The sequence below is a fragment of the Lingula anatina genome, chromosome 4 (genome assembly GCF_051362555.1).
Source record: "Lingula anatina isolate TDL-2025a chromosome 4, LinAna3.0, whole genome shotgun sequence".
NCBI lineage: Eukaryota > Metazoa > Brachiopoda > Lingulata > Lingulida > Lingulidae > Lingula > Lingula anatina.
This window is the reverse complement of record NC_141770.1, coordinates 13,563,230-13,585,417: the sequence shown is the minus strand read 5'-3', so window position 1 is coordinate 13,585,417 and position 22,188 is coordinate 13,563,230. Positions and strand designations below refer to the sequence as shown.

The 22,188-nt window shown below is 36.0% G+C and overlaps 2 protein-coding genes across 3 annotated transcripts; one reads left to right on the top strand and one right to left on the bottom strand.

Annotated features, from left to right (window-relative positions):
- The first annotated feature begins 28 nt into the window (after positions 1 to 28).
- Positions 29 to 20,045, top strand: LOC106153154 (RING finger and SPRY domain-containing protein 1). Its single transcript, XM_087010791.1, has 14 exons — positions 29 to 194; positions 2,432 to 2,826; positions 3,095 to 3,260; positions 3,609 to 3,741; positions 4,161 to 4,219; positions 4,418 to 4,484; positions 4,774 to 4,920; positions 5,265 to 5,301; positions 5,482 to 5,620; positions 5,947 to 6,090; positions 6,376 to 6,487; positions 17,507 to 17,609; positions 17,874 to 18,026; positions 18,579 to 20,045. The coding sequence occupies exons 2-14, from the start codon at positions 2,549 to 2,551 to the stop codon at positions 18,958 to 18,960; spliced, it is 1,920 nt and encodes a 639-aa protein (XP_086866917.1). The 5' UTR covers positions 29 to 194; positions 2,432 to 2,548; the 3' UTR covers positions 18,961 to 20,045.
- LOC106153156 (uncharacterized) lies at positions 7,088 to 17,044 on the bottom strand. Of its 2 annotated transcripts, none has more exons than XM_013526976.2 (3): positions 15,888 to 17,044; positions 10,116 to 10,257; positions 7,088 to 9,790 (listed from the first exon to the last, which is right to left on the bottom strand). In XM_013526976.2, the coding sequence occupies exons 1-3, from the start codon at positions 15,997 to 15,999 to the stop codon at positions 8,263 to 8,265; spliced, it is 1,782 nt and encodes a 593-aa protein (XP_013382430.2). In that variant the 5' UTR covers positions 16,000 to 17,044; the 3' UTR covers positions 7,088 to 8,262. The 2 variants fall into 2 exon arrangements, with proteins under 2 accessions (XP_013382430.2, XP_013382431.2); XM_013526977.2 differs by lacking the exon at positions 15,888 to 17,044 and adding an exon at positions 13,602 to 14,222.
- Positions 20,046 to 22,188: the final 2,143 nt, after the last annotated feature.

Below are 22,188 nucleotides of genomic sequence, written 5' to 3'. Positions count from 1 at the left end.
CTTACTCCGTATAATTGATCACATAAAAGAAAGGGGAGTCAAAAGATGATTACACTATAAAGGAAATTATTTTTGTGGTAAAAAGCTTAATGAATTTAAATATTTTAACTTAATCGTCAATAGAAATGAAATAATGTGTAAAATAGTTGTTTTCCCATGAGGCCCTGTGTAAACACCTGTCATGGCGGAAGTAGGTAATTTTATTTCTGAACTTTTAGTTTCTTTTAGTTTCTAGTGCTGTCTGGGCAGTTAAAGAGTATCATTGCAAGTAAGGAAGACACGATAGCCTACGTCGGAATTGCACTATTTCTAAAAGAAATATATCAACGCCCAGTTGTTTGTTGAAGATACCAGTATTACGCTAAATAGATGTGTTGAAAATGTTTTAGTTTTAATAACTTGCCAGGTAGGTAAGTAATGAAATGTGTTATTTCGTATGTTGTATCGATTTTCAGTACTATCGGTATGGGCTCATTTATTAAAAAAAAACTACCCTGGTTTTGGAATCCCAACGAAAATCTGACGGCTTCTTTAAAACGACGATTTGGTGGTTAGGCATGTTTGCAAGGTATTTCCCATCTCCATGTTATTTTTTTATATATGTACAGACACAGTGTATATATTCTGATTGGTCTGTCTGTCTGTGTCGTTGCCGTTGCTGTGGCTGTTGCCATCAATGTCTGGCACATGTCGTTTGCCCCAAACCGTATTTTTGTTTTACTTTAAATTTACTGAGTGACTTTGTTTGATTAAGAAGCAGGTTGCTTTCGAAAATTCACATGATCAGTTTACATTTATGTTTTTTTTTTTTTTTTATTTTATTTTATTTTATTTTATTTTTTATTTTTTTGCAGAATTTCAGTAATGTTTGCCCCATAACTGCCAAACCATATTTTTGTTTTATGTTAAATTTACTGAGTGGCTTTCAAACTAAAAGTGAAACCCTTCCTGTAAATTTTATTGTTAATTTATGGATATTTTATGACTCAACCGTTTTAAAGAAGTTACATAAGATAAAGTTTTTTTTTTTTTTTTGGGGGGGGGGGTGATTTACCATTGTCATTTCATATATCAAGTAGAATATTATGCCCATATTATGTGGTGTATGTAATGCAGTGACTTGAAGTGAAAGATCGGTATAGCAAGGCCATTGAAACAAAATATCACCTAAAGAAACTGTCACACCATTAAAGTCATAATAACTCTTCGTTTTGGCCAAAAATTGGATTTTCCTGGAAAAAACGGCAATTTTCCCGTAATTACCAATGGTCAACGACCCCATTCCTGCATTCAAAGTTAATCCAGGGTTTTTTCCTAAACGTACAGTTTTTTGTTAAAATCTCTTAAGAGATTTTAACTGACGAAGCTCTCTCTGACATTGCATAGTCACTGGTGACCTACTTTAAGCCGCGGGAAAAGCAGACAACAACAACACTATATAACAATAATATAAGATTCATGATATATATTCGTCTTTTTGTTAAAAATGCATTTATATCCACAATGTGTGCCATTCTGGGCTGTTCGTTATCCGACGCACTGTACAAAAACTCGCAACTTACGTCTGCGGACTGCACTAGCGTTTGGCGCCATATGTTATTTTGGTCTCAAATGAACGCGAGAATCCGCATGACACCCAAATGTCATTGGCAACGAATGCCTTGACGACCGGGAAGAAAGGCATCGAAAGCCCTACTGACAAGCACAGATTTTAGTTTTACTACAATAACGGCCGTTTTAGTGGTAAAATGCAAAAGAATACATTTCCATGCATTGTTTACAATGTATTTCTTGTGGATTTTTTAATCTCAAAGGAAGAGTTATTATTGCTTTAAGCCCCAACTATCTAATATTTATATCAATGAGTCAACTGCACTTTGACTTTAGGGGAATTTTTTTTTGTTAAGAGGAAAAGTTTTATTATCAATTGATATGAGTGGAAGGAAATCATATGGCTTTTGCATTTGCAGGTCTGTTCTGTATACTATATCGTAAAAAAAAAACTACTAGCAACCCTTGTGGTCAGAGAGTAAGTGATATGTACTTGCAAGTTGTTCAGAGGTGCTCACTCTGTTTTTTCTCTGAAGGTTGCATGTAAGCTCATCTCTGAAGTGGTACTTTCTTACAGATGTTATAGTAATAACAGCAGATGTTGATAGGTGGAATATTTCATTATCTGCTGTTCAGATGTGAAGGGCACTTGTTAACCTTTATATCATTGGCAAATATACTTGACCAGTTTGATGATTCAGTATCTCTTTATATCACATTTCTTGTCAGCTCCAGTCAGGTAAAAGTATCATTAATGATTTGACAGGACGTTTTATGACATTTTGATCTGCATTATGACAAAAAATAGACTTTTTTGAAGTTATCAGTCACAGGGCATTGTTTTTTCAGTTTTGAACATAAATTTTTCTTTATTATATAGGTTTGTGAAATCAGGTGACTGCTGTTAATGAGTAACATAAAAGCCATGTCTCCACTGTGATGCTGTGGCCCAGGATGAAGACTGATATCATATAAATAAACCAGGCGTTGGACAGTGATGATCATTCTGGTTTGGCTCTCTGTCATCACCCTCCAGTCCTCCTCCTTTCAAAGACTCCTCAGTAGGATTTACACTTCAACCATGGGTGCTTGCCTGTGTAAGGATACGCCCCGGGGATCACAGGGACACCCTGGGGAGATCAGTGACAGTGTGGATAATCCGTCACGTAGACAGGTGCCCCTGGGTCATATTGTCACGGAGCCACTTAATCACTTGGACATTATAGAGAGCTTGATCCTGAACACTATGTATAACATCAAAACCTTGGTGGATAAGTAAGTGGGTTGGAGCAGATAAGAAGGTTTAAACTACAGTATTTTTTCCACAACAAAGTGTTTTCATCGTGTTGCACTTCATGCATTGTGAATGAGGGCAAAATCAGTTGAACCTTATGCTTGGACTAAAATTGGATGGAAAGGGCATAGCAGAAAGTATTATAGATTGGTAAAAATGTCATTAGATTCTATGGGAAAGAATTGTTGAATTGCCTTTCAGCTGTAAAAACTGATCCAGAGAATTTATTTCATATTTTAAATATTTCAGTGACCGAGCTCTACCCCATTCCTTGCTTGCCATACACAAGATTGCAGACACAGAAAGTGGATGGCTACTTGTGGTCAGTTCTTTGGTCAAGGTCATACCACTGGAAGACCCCCTGGGTCCTGCTACTATCACATTACTACTGGACGAATGTCCATTGCCTAGTAAGGTAGGGGTATTGTGGTGACCACACTATTCACATAACATCTTTTAAAATAGCTTTATTGGCTCCCAGTTAGGTGGAGATTTTTATTCAGAATTTAATTTATTATTTTCCTCTAAGTGACAATAAGCCTCTTTATATCTTTGTCACGATACAAAAATTGGAATAAATCACCTTTTACATTCTCCACCTGCAAATAGAAAAGATTTTTTATAGCAATTAGTAGGGTGTATGATGGCAATTTTTGAAAACTATTTTGAAGTTGATTATAAAGTTTTTTTTTTATCATATGAATTCTTCCCAGGTGTGATAGTGGAATCAATTGTTAATGAAATGTCTGTTGCTATACTTCAGGGGACAATAGCAAAGATAACCTCAAATCTCAAGATAGGAAAGAAGACTGCCTTAGATGAGAGGAAATCCAAAAATATCCAGAGGCAAAGGAATACATGTATTGTGTTGGGATGTTTGGCAGAAAAAATGGCAGGTAAGAAGGGCAGTGTGGTTAAGTCATGGGATAATGGATGACCTTGTTTTATTATTTATTTATTTATTTATTTATTTATTTATTTATTTATTTATTTATTTATTTTATTTTTATTATTTTTTTTTTTTTGTTACTTGACATCTTACTTGTGGAGTGCATGATTTTGGAACAAATATACCATTCGATGATTCAGAACCATAACCATTCACTGGTGGTGGTTGTATGGGGGGGGGGTCCAGTTCCAGCACTTGTTGCTCGTTAGTATTTGCACTAGAAGTGTTGTTCTTATTCCCTCTACATGGAAGGTCTTGATTTTTTTTATTCCAGAACAGGTCTTGATTATTTTATTCCAGAACAAATGAATGCAGAATAGTGAATTCAATATAAGTATATCCAGAAGTGATGTTTTTATTTTTCAGGCCCAAACAGTACATGTTTGATGACTGGCAATGTACTGGACTATTTATTTACTAACTTGGTAAGTGAAATGAATGTTTCCACTTATATACCCAATTCATGAATATTTCAAAATTAATTTTCTATCACAAATTGAGTTAATTTGTATTATTGATACCTGTGGAATTTTATTTACATTCAGTGATACTAATTCACTTGTGCATTAGCTATATAATTGTGATAATCTGTGATAATCTTTTGATTACTGTTCTGTTGCCAGGAATCTGACTGTGATCCAATTGTGATTTTGCATTCCATTGTTGCACTGGAAAAGTTTGCTCAAACAAGTAAGTGACTAAATGAATATAAATAATGGAGATTTTTGACACAAAAATGATTTGTAATCTGTGTAGTCTAAGATTATATACATATCCCATATCACAGCAGTAATACTTTCTGGAACATTCTGAAAATTAATTTGGGGAAAAAAGCAGGGGGGGGGGCTTGTCTAAGTCAACTTAACTCTTTTGAACCAAATAAGTAGAAAAATAATCGAAAAAATTGAAAACAGAAATAAAATTTTCTTGCACTGTGACTCTCAGGTGTGACCAAGTGTGTGTGTGTTTAATATTCCAGGTGAAAACAAGTCCACCATATCTCAGGCTCTGGACCAGATGGTGCCCAACCCCCTGGAGACCCTGGAGGCCTGGGGCGGGGTCAACGGCCAGCTGGACACTAGGAGAGAGGTCACCTTCTGTGCACAGTGGACGCTGGATAATTTGTGTAGGGAGTTTTGGAGTGTTGCACTGTTTTTAACTGATCCATGTTTCCCAGCTAAATTTTTCTCCAGGCAGTATTTTCATGGATGTGTGATATTAATTTTATTGTTTTTTTTTTTTTTGCCTGTCCTGGATAAGTGACTATAGAAATTGTTTTATGTGAAAGATTTTGCCTGTCCTGGATAAGTGCCTAAAGATACAAAAAATATCTCGTGTACTGTCCTTTCGTGGGTAATGTGTTGGTCTGTTCTGATGAGTGATTTGAGCATAATTTGATCATGTGTAAATTGCCATTTTGATTAACTTTTGATTAATATTTTTCTTCTTTATTTTCATGCCCTTGATCAGTTGTGCCAACGGTAAGCTTTTCTAAACATTTTCTGAAGCAAATTTGATAAACATATACAATGTAAACAATAGTTAAGTACATTGACAAGTAAACTCTTTTTTGTGTTTAAACTTTTTTCATGACATTTGACAGATGAAACTTAACTAATTGTTGCCATTGACATTTTCAACAACTTTAGTGTTTACTTTAAAAATACACCGAAAACTGATTTGAAAGGTGTTTCTTTTTTTTTTTTTTTTTCAATGTTCAGGGCCGCAATTTCACCTACAAGTCAATGGACCACTCGGGCAAAAATGTAATACTAAACTGCAATGATGTCAGTGAGAACCTGAAGATTGCACCATCTGGGCTAGAGGTAGGTAATGGATAGATGTGCATCTCAACTGAAAAAGTTGCTAATTTAAGGATCTCTTCAGGATTTTTATCAGTCATTGGAAATATATTATTTACTTCATGTTTAAGTGTAAGTAATGAAATGACAACTCCCAATTCAAAATGCCATTTTCTCTGAAATATAGCTGAAAAATAGTAATGTCATTTTCTCTGAAATAAAGCTGAAAAATAGTAATAAAATGTTTAATTGGATAAACCACCTTGACCCATTTTTCAAGGCCACAGATAACCAATGGTAGGGCTCAAGAACCAGCTAGTTTAAATATGATATTTCTCTCATTTTTTCAGGCAAGGTGTGACGCGTCGTCTTTTGAGAGTGTGCGAAGCACGTTTCAAGCCAACACGGGAGTGTGGTACTACGAGGTCATGGTGATCACTCCAGGAGTCATGCAGATAGGATGGGCCACCAAGAACAGCAAATTTCTCAATTATGTTAGTATACACGACCATTTTTACAGTATTGTTCCCAAAGAATGAGATATTCCCCTGGTTCTGAAGTACTCATATATCTGTTCGTACCTCTTTCATCTCTACCAAAAAAACCCACAGCTTCCTCATCTGCTTTTGAGAGGCAAGAGAGAGAATGGATTGCCATTCAAACAGAAATTAATTGTTCTAAAATCTGTTCGATTACCATGTTTTTAATGAAAGATTTTCCTTTTTAGACCTCGGGAGGAAAATGGTGTTTCCCTTAAAAGCTTTCTTTTCTTCTTTCAGGAGGGTAATGGGATAGGAGATGATGAGTACTCCCTGGCTTATGATGGCTGCCGGCAGCTAATATGGTACAATGCCAAGTGTGAACATCACTCCCATCCATGTTGGAAACCAGGTAATGACAGACAGACTTAGTAATAGACTTTTTTTTTCCTATTTAAATTTGAAATCTGCTATTTACATGGCAGCTCTCCAACTAAAGTGGCCCCTGAGCATCTGTTCATAGGGCCACTGGATCATTTCTTCCTGCAGTTTTTTAGAACTCAAAATCTTGTCTGTAAAAAAAGATAAACTGCAGGTATAGATATGCATACATTGTATAGGCACACTCATATATATATAAGTATTTGAACATTGATGGATCAGGACAGCATGACTTACTGAGCCTTACTTTGACCTTCAGCACACTGGAAGTTATTTTTCTTTTAAACAGTATGATTTTCTCTCTCTTTCTCACACACACACACACACACACACACACACACACACACACACACACACACATGCACACAAACACACACACACACATGCCCAATCACACAATCACATACACACACATACACACACACATGCCCAATCACATACATTCATACACACGCACACACACACGCACTCACACACACACACACACACACAGAGGCGAGTCATGAATGTCATACTGGTGTCATCAGCTTAAAGCCATTTCCCATTTCCTCCACATAATTACACCTGCACATCAAAGTTTATAACATCATTTATTTTGTAAAATATGATACAGTGCGTGGGAAAAACATGTCATGGACCATGAAGTGACAGAGATATGATCTGGTGGTACTAATTAACAGTACTCTCCTGTGATTGTACCTGAAGATGAAGTTATAAAAGTCAGAGCACAGCCTGTTCACATCAGTTCTAAGTTGACGTCATTTTGATTCTCAAATGAGTCACTGTATAATAAGTAAAAATATTCATCAGTTATATGAATATTTGAGCAACAGTGGCATCTCTTGGATATACTGCTATCTGCTACGTGTCATTCGGGGCTGGTTTAAAAACATCATTCTGAATTTTATTTTATCTAAATCTGGTCTCACTGTGCCTAATGTCATTATCTGCAGTTATATCTAGAAGTACTTGCTTATCTAGGTTGTGAGTGATCAGGTTTCTAAAGTTAACTTTGAGTGATCACAGGCCCCTAACCAACAATTTCAAATACTAGTATCCTTTTTCTGAACAAGTGGCCTGTATACTATCATCTTTTCCTTTGAACCCACTTCAGAATTGGTAAATAACATGGATCAAATTCTGACTGTGAGTGGTTATTCATTGTTCAGGAAAAGGGTGGTTTTATTGAATCCCCTGATCCTCCCTGATGTCTGACTTCAACAAGTATGTCAATATTTAAACCTAACAGAAAGTTATTAATTAACAGCAAATTTTATCTTTGTCAGTAAAAAAAATATTATACACTGTAGACCTTCTCTTTGTACAATGTGATTGTATGGTCTAAAAATGTATATGCTAGAAGATTTAATATAATATATAAAACTGTCATGCTGAATGTCATGAGGATGCTCCTTTTAATCACATATAAAATAGGCACCATTCTTTGTCATGTTGGAACTTGCACCAATATTCTGTGAGCTCTTATCTCGTGAATGTCTAATTTACTCCTTTGGATTAACTGAATTTTTACATTAACAGTCACTCAGTAGTGAAATAATAGAATGCAGTTATTATAAAACATATATTTATAGTTATTTTAATGCATTAAAAAGTATGATGACCTTGACCTTTCACTTCTGCATTTTCTTCATCCACTCATTTTTGCTTCCTAAGCATTGTCATGATTTGGGGGGTTTTGTTTGGAGATGTCATAACTAAAATAGTTGGTTTCTTAACAAAATTAAGCTAAGATTTAACAGTGGGCTGTGCAGGATCTGCCTGAAGTTGTTGCTGCTGCTGCTCCTTGATCTTGTCGTACTCCTGTTGCTCGTATGTTGACCTACTTTTGAAAAGGTCATCCACCATCCTGCGTAGCTTGAAAGTGGCAGTGTGCCTCATGGATCTGTTTTGGGAGTGGGTCGGGATGCCGCGCTTTGGTTTGGACGTCTCCGTCTCTTGCTTGGCCTTGGCTGCGGCTATCATGGCCTGTAGCAGAAGTGGGTCCTGTTTCTTCTTTTTGGCTTTACCTTGACTCTCTCCTCCTCCTCCTTGTTCCATCTGGATTTTCTTCTTGCCAACATTGGCCCAGCGTTTCTTGGCTATTGCTTTCATCTTTTGCTTGGCTTCTTCAGCTTTTTCTTCCTCCAGTGCCTTAACGAATTCATCCAGCATCCCTTCCTCTGCTGCCTTCTTCTGGCGCTCCAGCTTGCTCAGGTATTCCTTGAACCTCTTGTGGACATCACGGGCCTCCCTTTTCACCTGGTCTTGACTCACCTTTTTGCATTTTGGTATAGGGAGCTCTCCCTCCCTCCTCCTGGTTGAGGCTATTGTCTTTGGGCGAGGTTTATAATCGATCTCAGGTTGGCCCTCTTCTCGCGACATGTTCAAAACGAAGTGCATAATTCGAGCTATTTCCTCCTCACTTTTCCTCACACAGACATCGTCCTCGTCAATATGCATGGGTTCAATGGTGGGGGCCGGGAGAGGTTTATACATGGTGGCATTCTTCTGTGCCTTGTCTCTTCCCTGGTAGCCTCCACTCGAGGGTTTATTTGTCAGAGCCACCTGGTCAATGGTGGGTAACTGGACCTTCAGAAAATATTTCTGTACTGCAGCGCCACTCTCTTCCTTATTGGTCTCTGGAACCACTGTAGTTTTTGATTTGGACAGTGGCTCCACCCCTGGCAGTTTTGTTTGCTCAGTCTCACCCTGTGGCACTGTGACGGTAGCAGGACGGGGACCGAGAGAGGTGTGGGTGGAATTGTCAACCACCCCCATGGCTGATTTACTTTGAGAACGTGACGGGAAGATAGAAGTAGTAGTAGCTTGCTGTAGTTTGTCTTTATTTTCATTTTGATCATTTTGAGGTTCTATCACATCAGGAGCAACTTGTTTATTTTTCTCCTTCAATAAAGTCTGTTTTTCCGTCTCTTTTTGCAAGCTTTTTGCAAAGTCTTGTTGACGTAGAGCTTTCCTCGCTTCTGTTACAGTTGGAGAGACAAAATTAGGATCTGCTTGATACCGTAAAGTCACTGGCATTTTCTTCTCCAAGTAGCAGCTCTTTTGTAAGTTTTTGTTCAAGTATCTCTCCAGGTTTGCCAGGGCCAGGTCCTCGTAGGTGAAATCTTTCCACGGATGCATGGCCCTCTCTCGCTGCATGTGAATTTTCCGCTGATCTATTTCCAACAGACGCTGGTCATGGCGGATATGGTTGACTTGTTCTGCCATCTGACGCATTTCCCATGATTCCTTTTTTTCTATATACTTCTTGAACCTGAAATTATGTCAGTGGAAATTTTGATGACTTGACATTGATAAAGGGGTCACTAAAATGTTTTTTAATGTCATTATAAGATTGATTTTTAAAATATGGTAGAAGAGCACAGATTATTTTTCTGAAACTTAGAAAAATTATGACATTGACAAAAACTGTAAAAATCATATCAGATTGTTAAGTGCATCCACACTTACATGTGACATTTCTGCTATTTGACATAGAATTAATTTAAAAAAAGAAGCAAAATAAGGTATTGCAGAAAGCAGGGGAGTCTGTCTGTTAACCTGAAGTAAACACGTGGTTTTCACTGGGGAACTCTTACCTCTGCAAGGCCAGCTCAATCTGCTGACCCTTAATCCCCACCAACTTCTCCTCAAACGAGGCCTTCTTCTTGACGTAGCCCAGTGCATCCTCATCCTTCCCCCCACTGCTCTCCCCCTGCTCATCTATGAAGAAGCAGTTACCTGGAATGGAGGGATACATTCTTTTATTGGTATTATACAATGATTAGGTTCAGGCAATATATTCTATAACTACAGCACTAACACTTATCTATAATAGCAATATTAAAAATGTTTAAAAATAAGGAGAAAACAAATATTTGCAGTATACAATCCCCTCTACCCCTCCCTCTGTGTGTGTGTGTGTGTGTGTGTGTGTGTGTAAAGAACTAGTAGTTCAGATGTCACATGTGTGAAAGATGATGATTTGCATATGCACACACATGCAGATGTGTTTACATATGTTCCCTTGACAAAAGTTTGTCTTCTTCAGATATGAAAATTCAATAATTTATTTTGAAAATAGACCAGACACTCAATCATCTGAAAAAGTATATTCGACTAGGGACCCTATGTGAAAAGTTTCAATAAGGCAACCAATATCCATTTCAGTTTAGTATTTTACAACAATATATAGCTTTCTTTGTCATCAGTATAGTTCACTTCATCAAATAAATCACCTTGCATCAGTTTAATAAAAAAAAAATGAGATGTTGAGATTGCATGTTCAGGGTTGCAGAATAATGACCTGCCTATCAGATGGATCACTAGAAAGGATTTAATTATTGTCCCCTGACACTAACCCCTTTTATCCAGGTGTTTGGGTTCTATTCTTTGATAAGAAAATGCTTTTAAGTACAGTTAAAGATCCTTGTCATCAAGGGACCTTCCCACAGTTAACAGTACATATAATATAACTGCTCAGGTCCAATGTGAGAGATTGACAACTTTTATTCTACTATTCCCCAAGAGAATCTCCTAAATGTAGCCCCCACACTCAACAGCTAATTAATTTAGGGCAATTACTCAATCTTTTCATTGGGGGAAGATTGTGAATTTTACAGATACTATATTTTTTAAATCATAATTTCTTAAAATTAGAACATTTGTATTGAGTGGTAGCTACTCTATAGTTCTATTCTGTGCAGTAAAACACCACAAATGCTTTATAGAAATATACATTTTGTGATTATAAAATTATCATCTGAAAGTTAGGTAATTTTTGTCCATTGAAAAGATTGAGTAATTACTGTACTTTAAATAAACAAAGGAAGTAAACCTATAGCAATATTAACATGTTAGAACTACAAAGTGGACTGATCAAGTATACTGCCTGATGTGAAAAAGACAAAGGATTATAGTAATACTTTATTGAGCATTAAAATGTTTAAAAATTACATTTTACTTTTACATATAAGTTTATACAACATACATAGACAGTTAAAACTTTGGAAGGCATGAGGACTGAGAAATAAAAGCTTTTATGTCTGTTGTTAGTGCTGGTATGGGTGTTTCGTTTCTTAAAACAGTATGGCTCTTAAGCATGATTCACTTTATGGACTGAGCTGCCAGTGAAGTTTTTTAGGATCTGATTTCTGCTGTGGTGGTATAACTAAAGGGCAATTCATTTAAGTGGGATTTATCTGCCAAAATGGATTTTTCCATGGAAATAAGCAGTTTTCTCATGAATCATTTATCCCTCTCTGCACTTGGATTTGACCTTTGATTAAATTTATACAGGTTGATTTAGGATACAATGACTGGTCAGTCATTATGACCAGCGACCATCTTCCTAAGCGCTGATGTAAATATCATCATCAGGTATGCTCCAAAAAATATTATTTAAGGGGTTAAATCATGTATAGGGTGTATGTGAGTTTTTATAAGAAGCTGTGGATACTGAAAATAAGTATTTGGAGGATTTTCAAACCCATGGAGTGTACCTTAAGTCTAGTTTAATAACTCAGTTATTGTTACCCAAGTCTCATTCCAGGCTTCCCCTGCCTCAGTTTTGGACCTGATCTGTTTGATTTCATCTGTGAGCGTCATGAGACATTAAATATTTTTATCAGGTGTAAAAGATACATATTGGTTAAAGAAAACAGTAAATATTAGGACTTTTTCTCTAATCTTTATTGATGGTATGAAGATGTGTTGTTTGGCTTAAAAGATGTACTTGAGGATCCTCAGATTTGATGTGTTTAGTATAGGTCAGGAAATATTTTGTTCATTTGAAATATTAGATATTGCAGCATGCTCAACACTGAAATCAAGTCTTCAATATAAGCCTTATTTCAAGCATATAGGGCTTTCACTCTGATATCAAGTATTGGCTGTATCTATTAGGATTTCAGATTAAAACGCATAAACCCTGTCCTGAGGGGGGAGTTAACAGCTGAAATCCCAGCTTATGTCAGAATAGAGAGGGGTGGTGTTAAGGATGAAAGAAGAATTGCGTCAGATCTGGCCTAAGTGTGCCCCTTTTTACATTCATGGGTCTTTGGATAAAAGCTTTCCAATAAGATTCAGGATGATTTCTTGTTCCACTAAAATACAAGTCTCTCAGACAGTTGCAGTGAAAAGATTGAGAATATCCTTGTTAATATATTGAAAATATTTCAATATATGATCATTTTAAGTGATTAAGATTTATTCTTATGCACAAAAATATGAGGAAAATGTTATTAATAATATTATAATATTATGTTACATGTAATTATTGCCACAGATAACTAGATCACTGGAAAAACTTGCAGAAGTGTATGCACTTAAGATAATATGTTTTATTGCACTTGCGGCATGCAGATAAAGCAGATACTGGCAGCTATGAAAAAAATATTTGGGTTTTATTTATAGCTGGCAGATGAATATATATCTATTAAGAAAGTGTTTTGTGTAGTATTCTGCTGGTTAGAGTGAAGACTTGGTGCCTTGAGTGAAGACAAGTGGATTGTTTTTACTGGCATTATAACAGCTGTGTCCTGTAAATTTTAGCAGCAGTTGCAATATGTCATAATTACCAACTGATTCATGATGCGTTAACAAGTTTTAGAGCAAGAGGGTTATATGGGGAGAGTTGCGTTTTTTGACCTGGCAAAAGTGGCGGAGATATATTGAGACAGAGATTTGTTAACTTCTGCTGAGGGTTTAATGTTTTGAATTATTTCTGTAAAGGTTTGAAAAAGCATTTCTACCGTAGAAGGTCATTATTTCTGTAAAAGATTATTTAAAGTAATTCTTCTTTTATAGTTTTAAAATTTTAAAGTAATTCTGCTTCAGTAGGTAATTTTTGACAATAACATCTTTAACATATTAAAAACTGGGATTCTTCTTGGACAATTTTGTTTTAACAAAATACCCAATTTGTCAGTTATATCAAATTGATAGGTGAAATATTTTACTATAAAATACGTTTCTTTTGCCACAATGCTGTTTATATGTAGCACTTTGCATACTTTCCATATATTAACATGAGGCTTGTTCTTTATGGGGTTTTATTACTAGATCTAGTTATTTGATAAACCTACCTTCCCACAGTAGTTTTGGATTATTTGTGGACATCCCCAGCATTTGAAACTATTCCAGATTTGTTTAGTATCTCTTTCCTCGTAGCACTGCATCCTATGCCTGGCCTAGTGAGCCAGGGTTGTCCCCACTATGCATGGGGTTGCTATGCATAGAGTAAAACTCTGAAACTGTGTACGTTGTCTTATTTGAAAGCTAAAATCAGGCTGTTTGTAGTTAATCTTCTTCTTTGAAAATATATATTGCCCAGCTGTTCTGTCTGTTGTCCTGTTAAATGAGATTTGTTGGGTATTGTGACGAACTCGGTCAATCCATTTTGTCTGTTTGCTGTGACCTACGCATTCTACCGAGAGTGCATGTTTCGTGTTAACAGTTGTGACCACTCAGAAGTGAGAAAAACCTTCCAGTCAATTCCTTCTTGGCACAGGTGGTTGGACCAAGTTTTAAATCTGTTAAGACCTAAAGTAGCCAGATCTTGATGGGGTTAATAGTGGTCCATTTCTCGACTAACTTTCACTGTCCCCATAAATATCGCTGTCAGATGCAGATGGCTGGCGCGTAGGTAGTAGAGAATTCTTTAACAATAACTACTAATGAAAATAACCCATGTTACCACCCTACCTTTTACTTTTACAATTTCATTATGGCCTTTCCAATTGGCTTTATCAGCATATCAATGTGTTGTTTAACGGATCAGCGGAGTTAAAGTAGGCGATTGAATGGAATTATAGTAGAGTTCTGTTATTTCTGCTCGGCCAATTGGATCTAAGTTTCAGATCAATAGAGGGCACTGTGATTGTTTAGTCAGATATGCAGGTGACATTGAAGAAAGTGTCGAGTTTCCTTCAGAGCTAATCAGATAGAGACTTTGTTGTAACACGGGCTATTCTGGTGCTGTGTTGACATGTTTTAATAGATGGATGGAGGGAGTGAAAAAGATCTTTGTTGAAATGGAAATAATGGTCGTCAAGGATTGGAGAAAGGGTTTTACAAAGACTTGGTGAAAATTAATGTTCACTGATGTTATGACATTTGACATTTGTTGCTTTTATTAGTTTTAACCTGTGTTAGATGATAATTAAATAATATTTGCTGTTTATTCAATTTTTTAGAAGATGGATTAAATTGGGTAGATTCCATTGAACTTTTCTCCCACAGAGAATGTTTTGTCCTCTCCTTCCACCAGTTCAGTTCATGAGATGGAAGTTCTAGAGCATTCACATATTTTCTTTCTCTTTTTTATGAAATAAGAAAAGATGTAAGCAACATGCAAATTCACAAATTAAATATTTGAATAATGCCAAATTAAGTCAGTAATAGGTCATAATTGTTACTTTTAGATGATAGGAATTAAAGGCCATGCTAGAAAATAATTTATAAGATGTGCATCTGTTTGAGACAGTTTACGAGTAACTAAAAAAATTGAGCAGATTATTTTTGATAGAATGATGGATAAATAGACATAAAATAATAGAGGTAGTCATCCATGAAAGTTGATTACCATTTTAGATAACTTAAGAAGGTATAATTATGTGTGTACTTTAAAAGATGTAATTATATTTTAAATTTTAGCAGATGTTATAGCTGTTGTTATTAGAAAGAAACACTTTATGCAGTGTAATCTATAGGCTCACAGGGCATTTGATTTAATTTGAACTCTGGTCCCATTTATTTCCTATAGGGGGAATTCTGTAAATAATTCTAGTTTATTGTCCATAATAAATTGTCTGTGGGCAATATGTTAATGATATCAGTCTGTATAGTGGACTACTACACTCTCGGCAGACATTTTGAACTCTTCAGAAAGAGGATTAAATAGCTGCGCAGGGTATATTTTAAAGAGCTCAAATGCACAGAATCAAAGAAAAACCTTTTTCATAATTTTGACCTTTTTTCTTTCCATCATAGAGTGCATGAGTGGCTGGTATAATGCTAGTAAGTGGGTTGTCAATACTTGGAGTAGAATAACAATGCTTTAAGCCTGAGGGAAAGAAAATAGGACTAGCTAGTGTACACAGTTCTGCTTTCACATCAGTCTGGATATGAGGAATTGTGGTAGTTGTGATCCCAACACAATCTTTCTCTTTCTCACACTTAGATCTCTGTCTCTCTTTCTCTCTCTCAGCCATCTTTAAAGTTGTGGGATATCAGATAAAAAACCATTACTTTTCTGTCTCTACAACATTATTTGATTGTGAAGAATGTAAATATGTTATATATTTCAAACAATATGTATTGATGTTAATTATGTGAATCATTAAAAAGATTTATCCCCGTCTTGCACTTACCTCGTATAAAACCTGCCTGATAATCTTTTAACAGCTTCTCACTGTCGTCAACTTCAAAACTTCCCACTCCAAACTGAGAAGAAATAGCCGTGGATGGAATTGTGAACACCATGATAGTGATGTTATTATTTTAGCGAGTTTTAGCTAGGCCTAAGCACGTTCCACAGCTTGTTGGTTTTTGTGAACTTTTTTAATATTGAAAGATGAAGCATCCAAATTCCTGTCGAGGATTGGGGAATATATTTCTTTCCTTTTAAATTCTGTCTCTTTATTCATGGGTTTTAAAAGCACACCTGAAGCTTCCGTGTCAGTAAAAAATGTAAAATTCACAATGATTTCGCCCGGTGAGATGAGTCGTCTTTGCTGTTCTTCCCTTTTCTCCGTTTCCAGTGTTGAAAGTTCACAAGGCAACCTCAACAGTGGTGGTGAAAGAACTGCTTACTGTGCTCTTACTTCCCTGCTGTATGTCTTTTTTATTTAATGTCTTTCCTGAACAGAAGTTAACTTGTTGTCCTAATAAGAGTTGTAAATGTATAGGACACAGAGTTCTTCACTTTTCCATCTGTAGTACTTACTTAATGGTAGTTTAGTTTTGTTCCATGTCAGATGCCACACGACTTTTAGATTTTATGCTAAAGTTAAGTACCTCGGTGTATGTTGCACTCGCTTTTAAATGTTTGTAAAAATTCCAGTCTCAGTGAAAAACACACTAACCCACTCAGTAGGTGGAGAGTATTAACAGCTGACCTCTGTGTTGCCGTGGCAACTGCCAAATAAATGTTGTTTAACCCAGCACCACATGTCACCTGATTTTACTGTAGTTTTTCCTCCCAAATGGTTTAACCGTTGGATTAACCTCTCAAATGATCCACTCAGTCCCACACTGCTTTAGAGATGAAAAAAAAATTTTTTTCCAGCATTTTCCCTTGGAGATGTAGTTATTGTCTGTGTGATAAGAACAGGTGTAATATAATAGCAATTTCCTGACACTTTATCTCCTGTGTATTCAGTCTCCCAGAGATAGACTCCATTCAAATCCACCTCACATAGAGTGACACGAAACCCGTCCATTGAAACCCAACCTAGCACCTATCTTATTGTGTGAATACAATGCTGCTGTCAACTTCAGTTCAACTTCTTGAAATTCAATATCACACTGGTATTAGGCAAAAGCCTCAGCACCACTGTTTTGGCTGTTATGTTAAATGGGCTGGATGAGTAATGAAATGGAGGCCTTTTGGTGGAGTGGGAAAGTAGTGCATCTGACTGTTACCATGGTGAACAGAAGTTGTTTTTGTTGAATGATGGTCACATCCTGGTCTTCAGAGCGTTCAAAAGTTTTATGAGTAATTGGTGAATAAGACTCCTTCCATGTTGGAAAAGTTAATATCCTATATTAGTCTTAAATGTTATTAAGAAGAAAGCAATTTAGCCACACTGAATAGAAAGCCATTTTTATGTAAGTGATAATTGTAACTGAATCATTGACAGTATTCAAAACTATCTAAAGACAGGTCTCCTTTCTGTCTCCATTTTCAAAAGAAATATTTATTTTTGGACATCACAATTGGATATGTATCCATCTGTTAACTTGAATGCTCCCCTATTGTATTTTGCAGGAGACATCCTTGGTTTGCTACTTGACTTAGACAAACAGGAGATTATCTTCTCCTTAAATGGTAACTGTCTACCTGCTTATAACCAGGTATTTGCACACGCCAGGTGAGTAGAAGATGGGGAGAAGTAATTCAATTTTCTAGTTTATTTTGTTTTACAGTAAAATAGTTTATTTTTGTACTTAAATGCTATTTTAAATATTCTTTGTAAAAAGTATATATTTAGACCATTTTCCTAAAATGTATAAACACCATTTTCTGCTTGTTTTGTGCATCTCACTATAATTATAACACTATTTCATGTTTCATTATATTTTTCAATATAATTTATCACTGTGGTTGTATCTTTATGTCATTATATTATATTTAGGTCAGGATTTTTTGCTGCAGCAAGTTTTATGTCCTTTCAACAGTGTGAATTCAATTTTGGGATGAAACCTTTCCAGTACCCTCCTAAAATTGCATTTAAAAAATTCAATGACTATGGGAGTCTTACAGATGAAGAAAAACTTATTTTACCAAGGTACAAATATTGTTTTCTTACTGGGCTGGTTAAAATACAACTTTTGAAAACTAATGTAATGATAAGACAAATGCACAGAAATTTGTTAATGTATAAATATATCGATCCTATTGTGAAGCTCATTGACAGAGTGATTGAAATTATTCATTTATTTCCTCCTCAAGGATAAAAGACAAAAAGTCCAAGACAGAATCACACACACTCGTCTTTCTAAATTATAAACTATATGACTATTCTACCAGTAATGATCAATTGTTAATTTTTTTTCTTAGTTTAATCACTGACTTATTACTCCATAGTATTGTGTGCTCTACTTTCTTGAAGCATTCTCACCGTAATATCCAGAGGGAGGTGGGGTCTGCATGACTGGTATACATGTGATTTGATCTATAAAATTAGACCTAATTTTAGATATTAAGGAAAAATGTGTGAAAAAATGGCTAAGTGGCCATTCCACAGAATCTGGGGACCGTAAACCTGAAAAATTGGAAGTCGCATTTCTGTACGAATACAAAAATGTCCATATAATTGTTTTTTCTTTTCATATCCCAGGCACATGAGGCTTGCCTTGCTGCGACAGGTGACGGTGAAGGAAGACTCGTGTACGATATGTTTTGACAAGCAGGACACGGTGATGTTGCTGCCATGTGACCACACAGGCTTCTGCATGGACTGTGCTATGCAACTGGAAGTGTGCCCTCTGTGCAGGACTAACATAGAACAAAGGAAGCAAGTGGTAGTGAGGACAAACTCTGTGAAAATTATGAACAAAGATGACGGAGTGCATGGGACAGAAAGCGAGGAAACGAAACCGGGAATGAAAAGTGCAAAAAATGAAGATGAGAAAATACAGATTTGTATGACAGATGTGGAGAGTAGCACTGATGCACATTCTGCCCTGGAAGCTACGAGTACACACACAGAAAGCAGCTGATGATATAGAATTCACTTGACTCAGTATTGAGTTGGGCATATTTAGAAATAAATTGCATATTCAAGGATTAATTCTGTCGATACATTTTAAGATTCTAAGGGCCTATTCAGAACAGTGGATTTACTATTCTGAGGGTCAAATACGTCCGACCCACTTGAATACTTCCCCACGGGGAATCTATTCAGTATCTATTAGCGGTTTGGCAGCAAGCTTTTTAGTGGGTCGCCACATGTAACTGTTATGAATGGGGCCTATATAAGAGTCAAGTGTCAGTTTTGGTTCAGTTGACTCAAGACCCCCCTGTGAATTTTGAAAAGTTAATGCAATTCAGTAATTTTTATTATGTCAGTTAGTTTTTAAGTATGATGGTTAATTCTGTTTCAATTTGGTAAACTATACTGAATTGCTTTTCTTTCTTTTCTTCTATTTGGCTGAATGGTATACATTGTTAGTTATTAACTAAAAATTTATACACGATAAAGCTCAAAGTACTGAAGACATCACACTGGTTTTGGATGTGCACCAAATGATTGAGAGCCCAAACCTGGATCTACATGTGCACTCGGAGATCACGAATCCAAACCATGCTACAGGGGTGCACCAAAGGAGATGGATTTCAACATCAATATTTGTGACTTCTTAATACTCACCATTTTAATAGTCAAATATGAAGATTTATTCATAAATTGACACATTTTGTAATTTCGGATACTGCTATGCTTATTTAGTTTTAAAAAAATCATTTCACCTCTTGCTGCTGATGCAATCTTGTGAATATTGAATACTTTGATATTCTTAGTTTATTTTGCTTCACAATTGGTGACTTATTTCATTTGATCAAAGATAACATGGATTACTCCTGTTGACATTTTGCAGTTTTTCACTTACAGTAAATTGATGTTACTGCAGAATTGAGAATACGGTTTAGAAAAAACTATTTTGAACGTTTATCATTATCTTTAATGGATTCAAGAGAATGGGTCATTTCTTGATTTTTTTCTTTTCTTGAAACCATATGTCATTATTAGAAGTTTATGCAGAACAAAAAAACCTTCATTTTCTAGATAATAAATGTTATCAACTTACGCAATTTTTTCAGTTTTTTTATTAAAAAAGTAATAGAAAAATACGGGTTGGGGTCAGTGGTGACGTCTCCCACTCTGGCACAATCTTACAGAAAATTGTGCAATAAACCATAATATAAAGCACTGCAGAATCGTTTTTGCGGTGGCAGACAATACTGGACGGAGGGAGAAGCGTTATTCTCATAAATGACTATTACTTAATTTGTATATGTGCCGGATCGAATTATTATTGCCATTTCTTTGGTGCTGAAGATTAAGCACGCACAAGCACACACACACACACACACACACACACACACACACACTAAAACAATCTGCTAAGCTACCAATTGCAGCAGAGAAGATCATTTCTGTTCTCCTCCAGATGGCGCTATAGAACGGTTTGGTTTGTCAAACTTGGCAAAAACTGCTCATATTGCAACATGCAGTAGACCATGTAGGGATAACTAGTGACCTACATAATGCCATTTTACTTTGGGTGTGTAAGGGTCTGAAGCTTGATTTGATTAATTTAATCTAGTGTATTTTGAAATATGCAGGGAACAAAAGCTTCCTGCGCATTACTATTTTAGCACATTGTTAATCAAATGTTGTCTGTCAAATTATGGTAATTGATAAATAGAAAGGGCGATCACCTAGCTCTTCCTACCTACTACCCCTATGAATCATTTGGTACCTGAACCCTTGGAAGAGATATCACTTCTTCAGTTCTGAGTGACCAGGGTGTGGATGTGAGGCGGTCAGGATACCAAATATATGGGTATTTCAGTTTTAACCGATTCAACGAAACGTTCTGAGACAATGGTTTTAGGTATTTGTCGAAACCTTAACTTTGGTGCATTTTAAAAAAAATGGGTTTGACGCCTGCATGTTGAAAGCTGGGTTTTGCCATCCACCAGTATTTTCCCCACGTGATATTTTGTGTCCTCCATGCCTCCTTTATTTCATCACTTACCTCATGGCAGTGAAAATTGCGGTTCTACATCATGTTAACTACACAGAATTTGAAACTACATCGTCAAAATTAGTAGTGCCATTAAAGTTTTACAAGCAAAATAGTCAAGATGGGAAAAATTCTGTGGAATGGCTCTTTAAAGAATTTGGCTGTTGAAATTTAGTGAGTGGTTTTTAATGAATTTGTGTCATAATTATAGTACAGTAAAATAGTCACAATTGAAAATTAAAGAACAGGATAAAGGTTTAGTGATCTACTTCCATTTTTAATTTTGAAATGATTTAACAAATAATACCATATTATGTAATATTGGTAGATAATTACACTGCTTTTTGCGTGACTGATTATGAAGCAGTCGTTTCCAAGGCATAAAGGGCGAATTGCTAATTTGCAAGTAATGCTTTAACGTAATTTTGATATTTCTCATTTATGGCTAATGTCAGTATCACGTTGTCTAAAAACCGCTCTTTTTCAAAGCAATTTACCATGATTTTTTATCTCCAAGATTTGAAGCCTTTTGTAAAAAAAAACAGTCAAAACGCAGCGTATTTAACACTGCGTAGTCATTAGTAACTAAACTTTTATTTCGCCAAAGAATAAAACCGCCCTTATGCCTTTAAACATGTTTTACTATAATTGCAAGTCTAACACCCCATTCTCATAGATTAGATCGACCTACATTGGATCGACCTAACTCCCTGGGGGTTCACGCTAAATAGCTGTCAGCCGGGCGGACACGAAAGTTAATTACCCCTTAAAGCTTGTAGTAGGCGGGGACGGACACTTAAGGGGGATTATCTGACAGTAATCTAGTGAGACTCCCCGCGGTGATAGATCGATCTAAAAGTTGTGAGAACAGAGCCATAGTTAGCCTCCGCGACGTTTGTAAAACTATTTGCGGTATTATTCAGCAAGGCAGCAAGTTGTGACTTGACATTTATTTTACTGCAAATATAATGCTCATAAAACGGAAAACTTATTTTTCTAGTCAAGGAAAACTGAAGCTCAATTTGACCTTTTCATCAAAAGACAAAAACCTTGAAAACTCTGTTCACTTAATTTTGCACGATTGGTGATTTATGTTACTTTTTCGCGTCCTTTACAATACTTTGAAGAGAAATAAATCACTCTGAAGCAGCCTTACGTTGATGATCTTACAAAAAAAAAACATAGAAAATTCAATCCATT

Excerpts from the sequence above, each read along its gene's own strand:
- LOC106153154 (XM_087010791.1), top strand. The coding sequence starts at position 2,549 with ATGATCATTCTGGTTTGGCTCTCTGTCATCACCCTCCAGTCCTCCTCC. Across the intron at positions 4,220-4,417 it reads ACTATTTATTTACTAACTTG|GAATCTGACTGTGATCCAAT; the intron begins GTAAGTGAAATG and ends TTCTGTTGCCAG. Across the intron at positions 4,485-4,773 it reads GGAAAAGTTTGCTCAAACAA|GTGAAAACAAGTCCACCATA; the intron begins GTAAGTGACTAA and ends TTAATATTCCAG.
- LOC106153156 (XM_013526976.2), bottom strand. The coding sequence starts at position 15,999 with ATGGTGTTCACAATTCCATCCACGGCTATTTCTTCTCAGTTTGGAGTG. Across the intron at positions 10,258-15,887 it reads TCAGGCAGGTTTTATACGAG|GTAACTGCTTCTTCATAGAT; the intron begins GTAAGTGCAAGA and ends CCTCCATTCCAG. Across the intron at positions 9,791-10,115 it reads ATTGAGCTGGCCTTGCAGAG|GTTCAAGAAGTATATAGAAA; the intron begins GTAAGAGTTCCC and ends ACATAATTTCAG.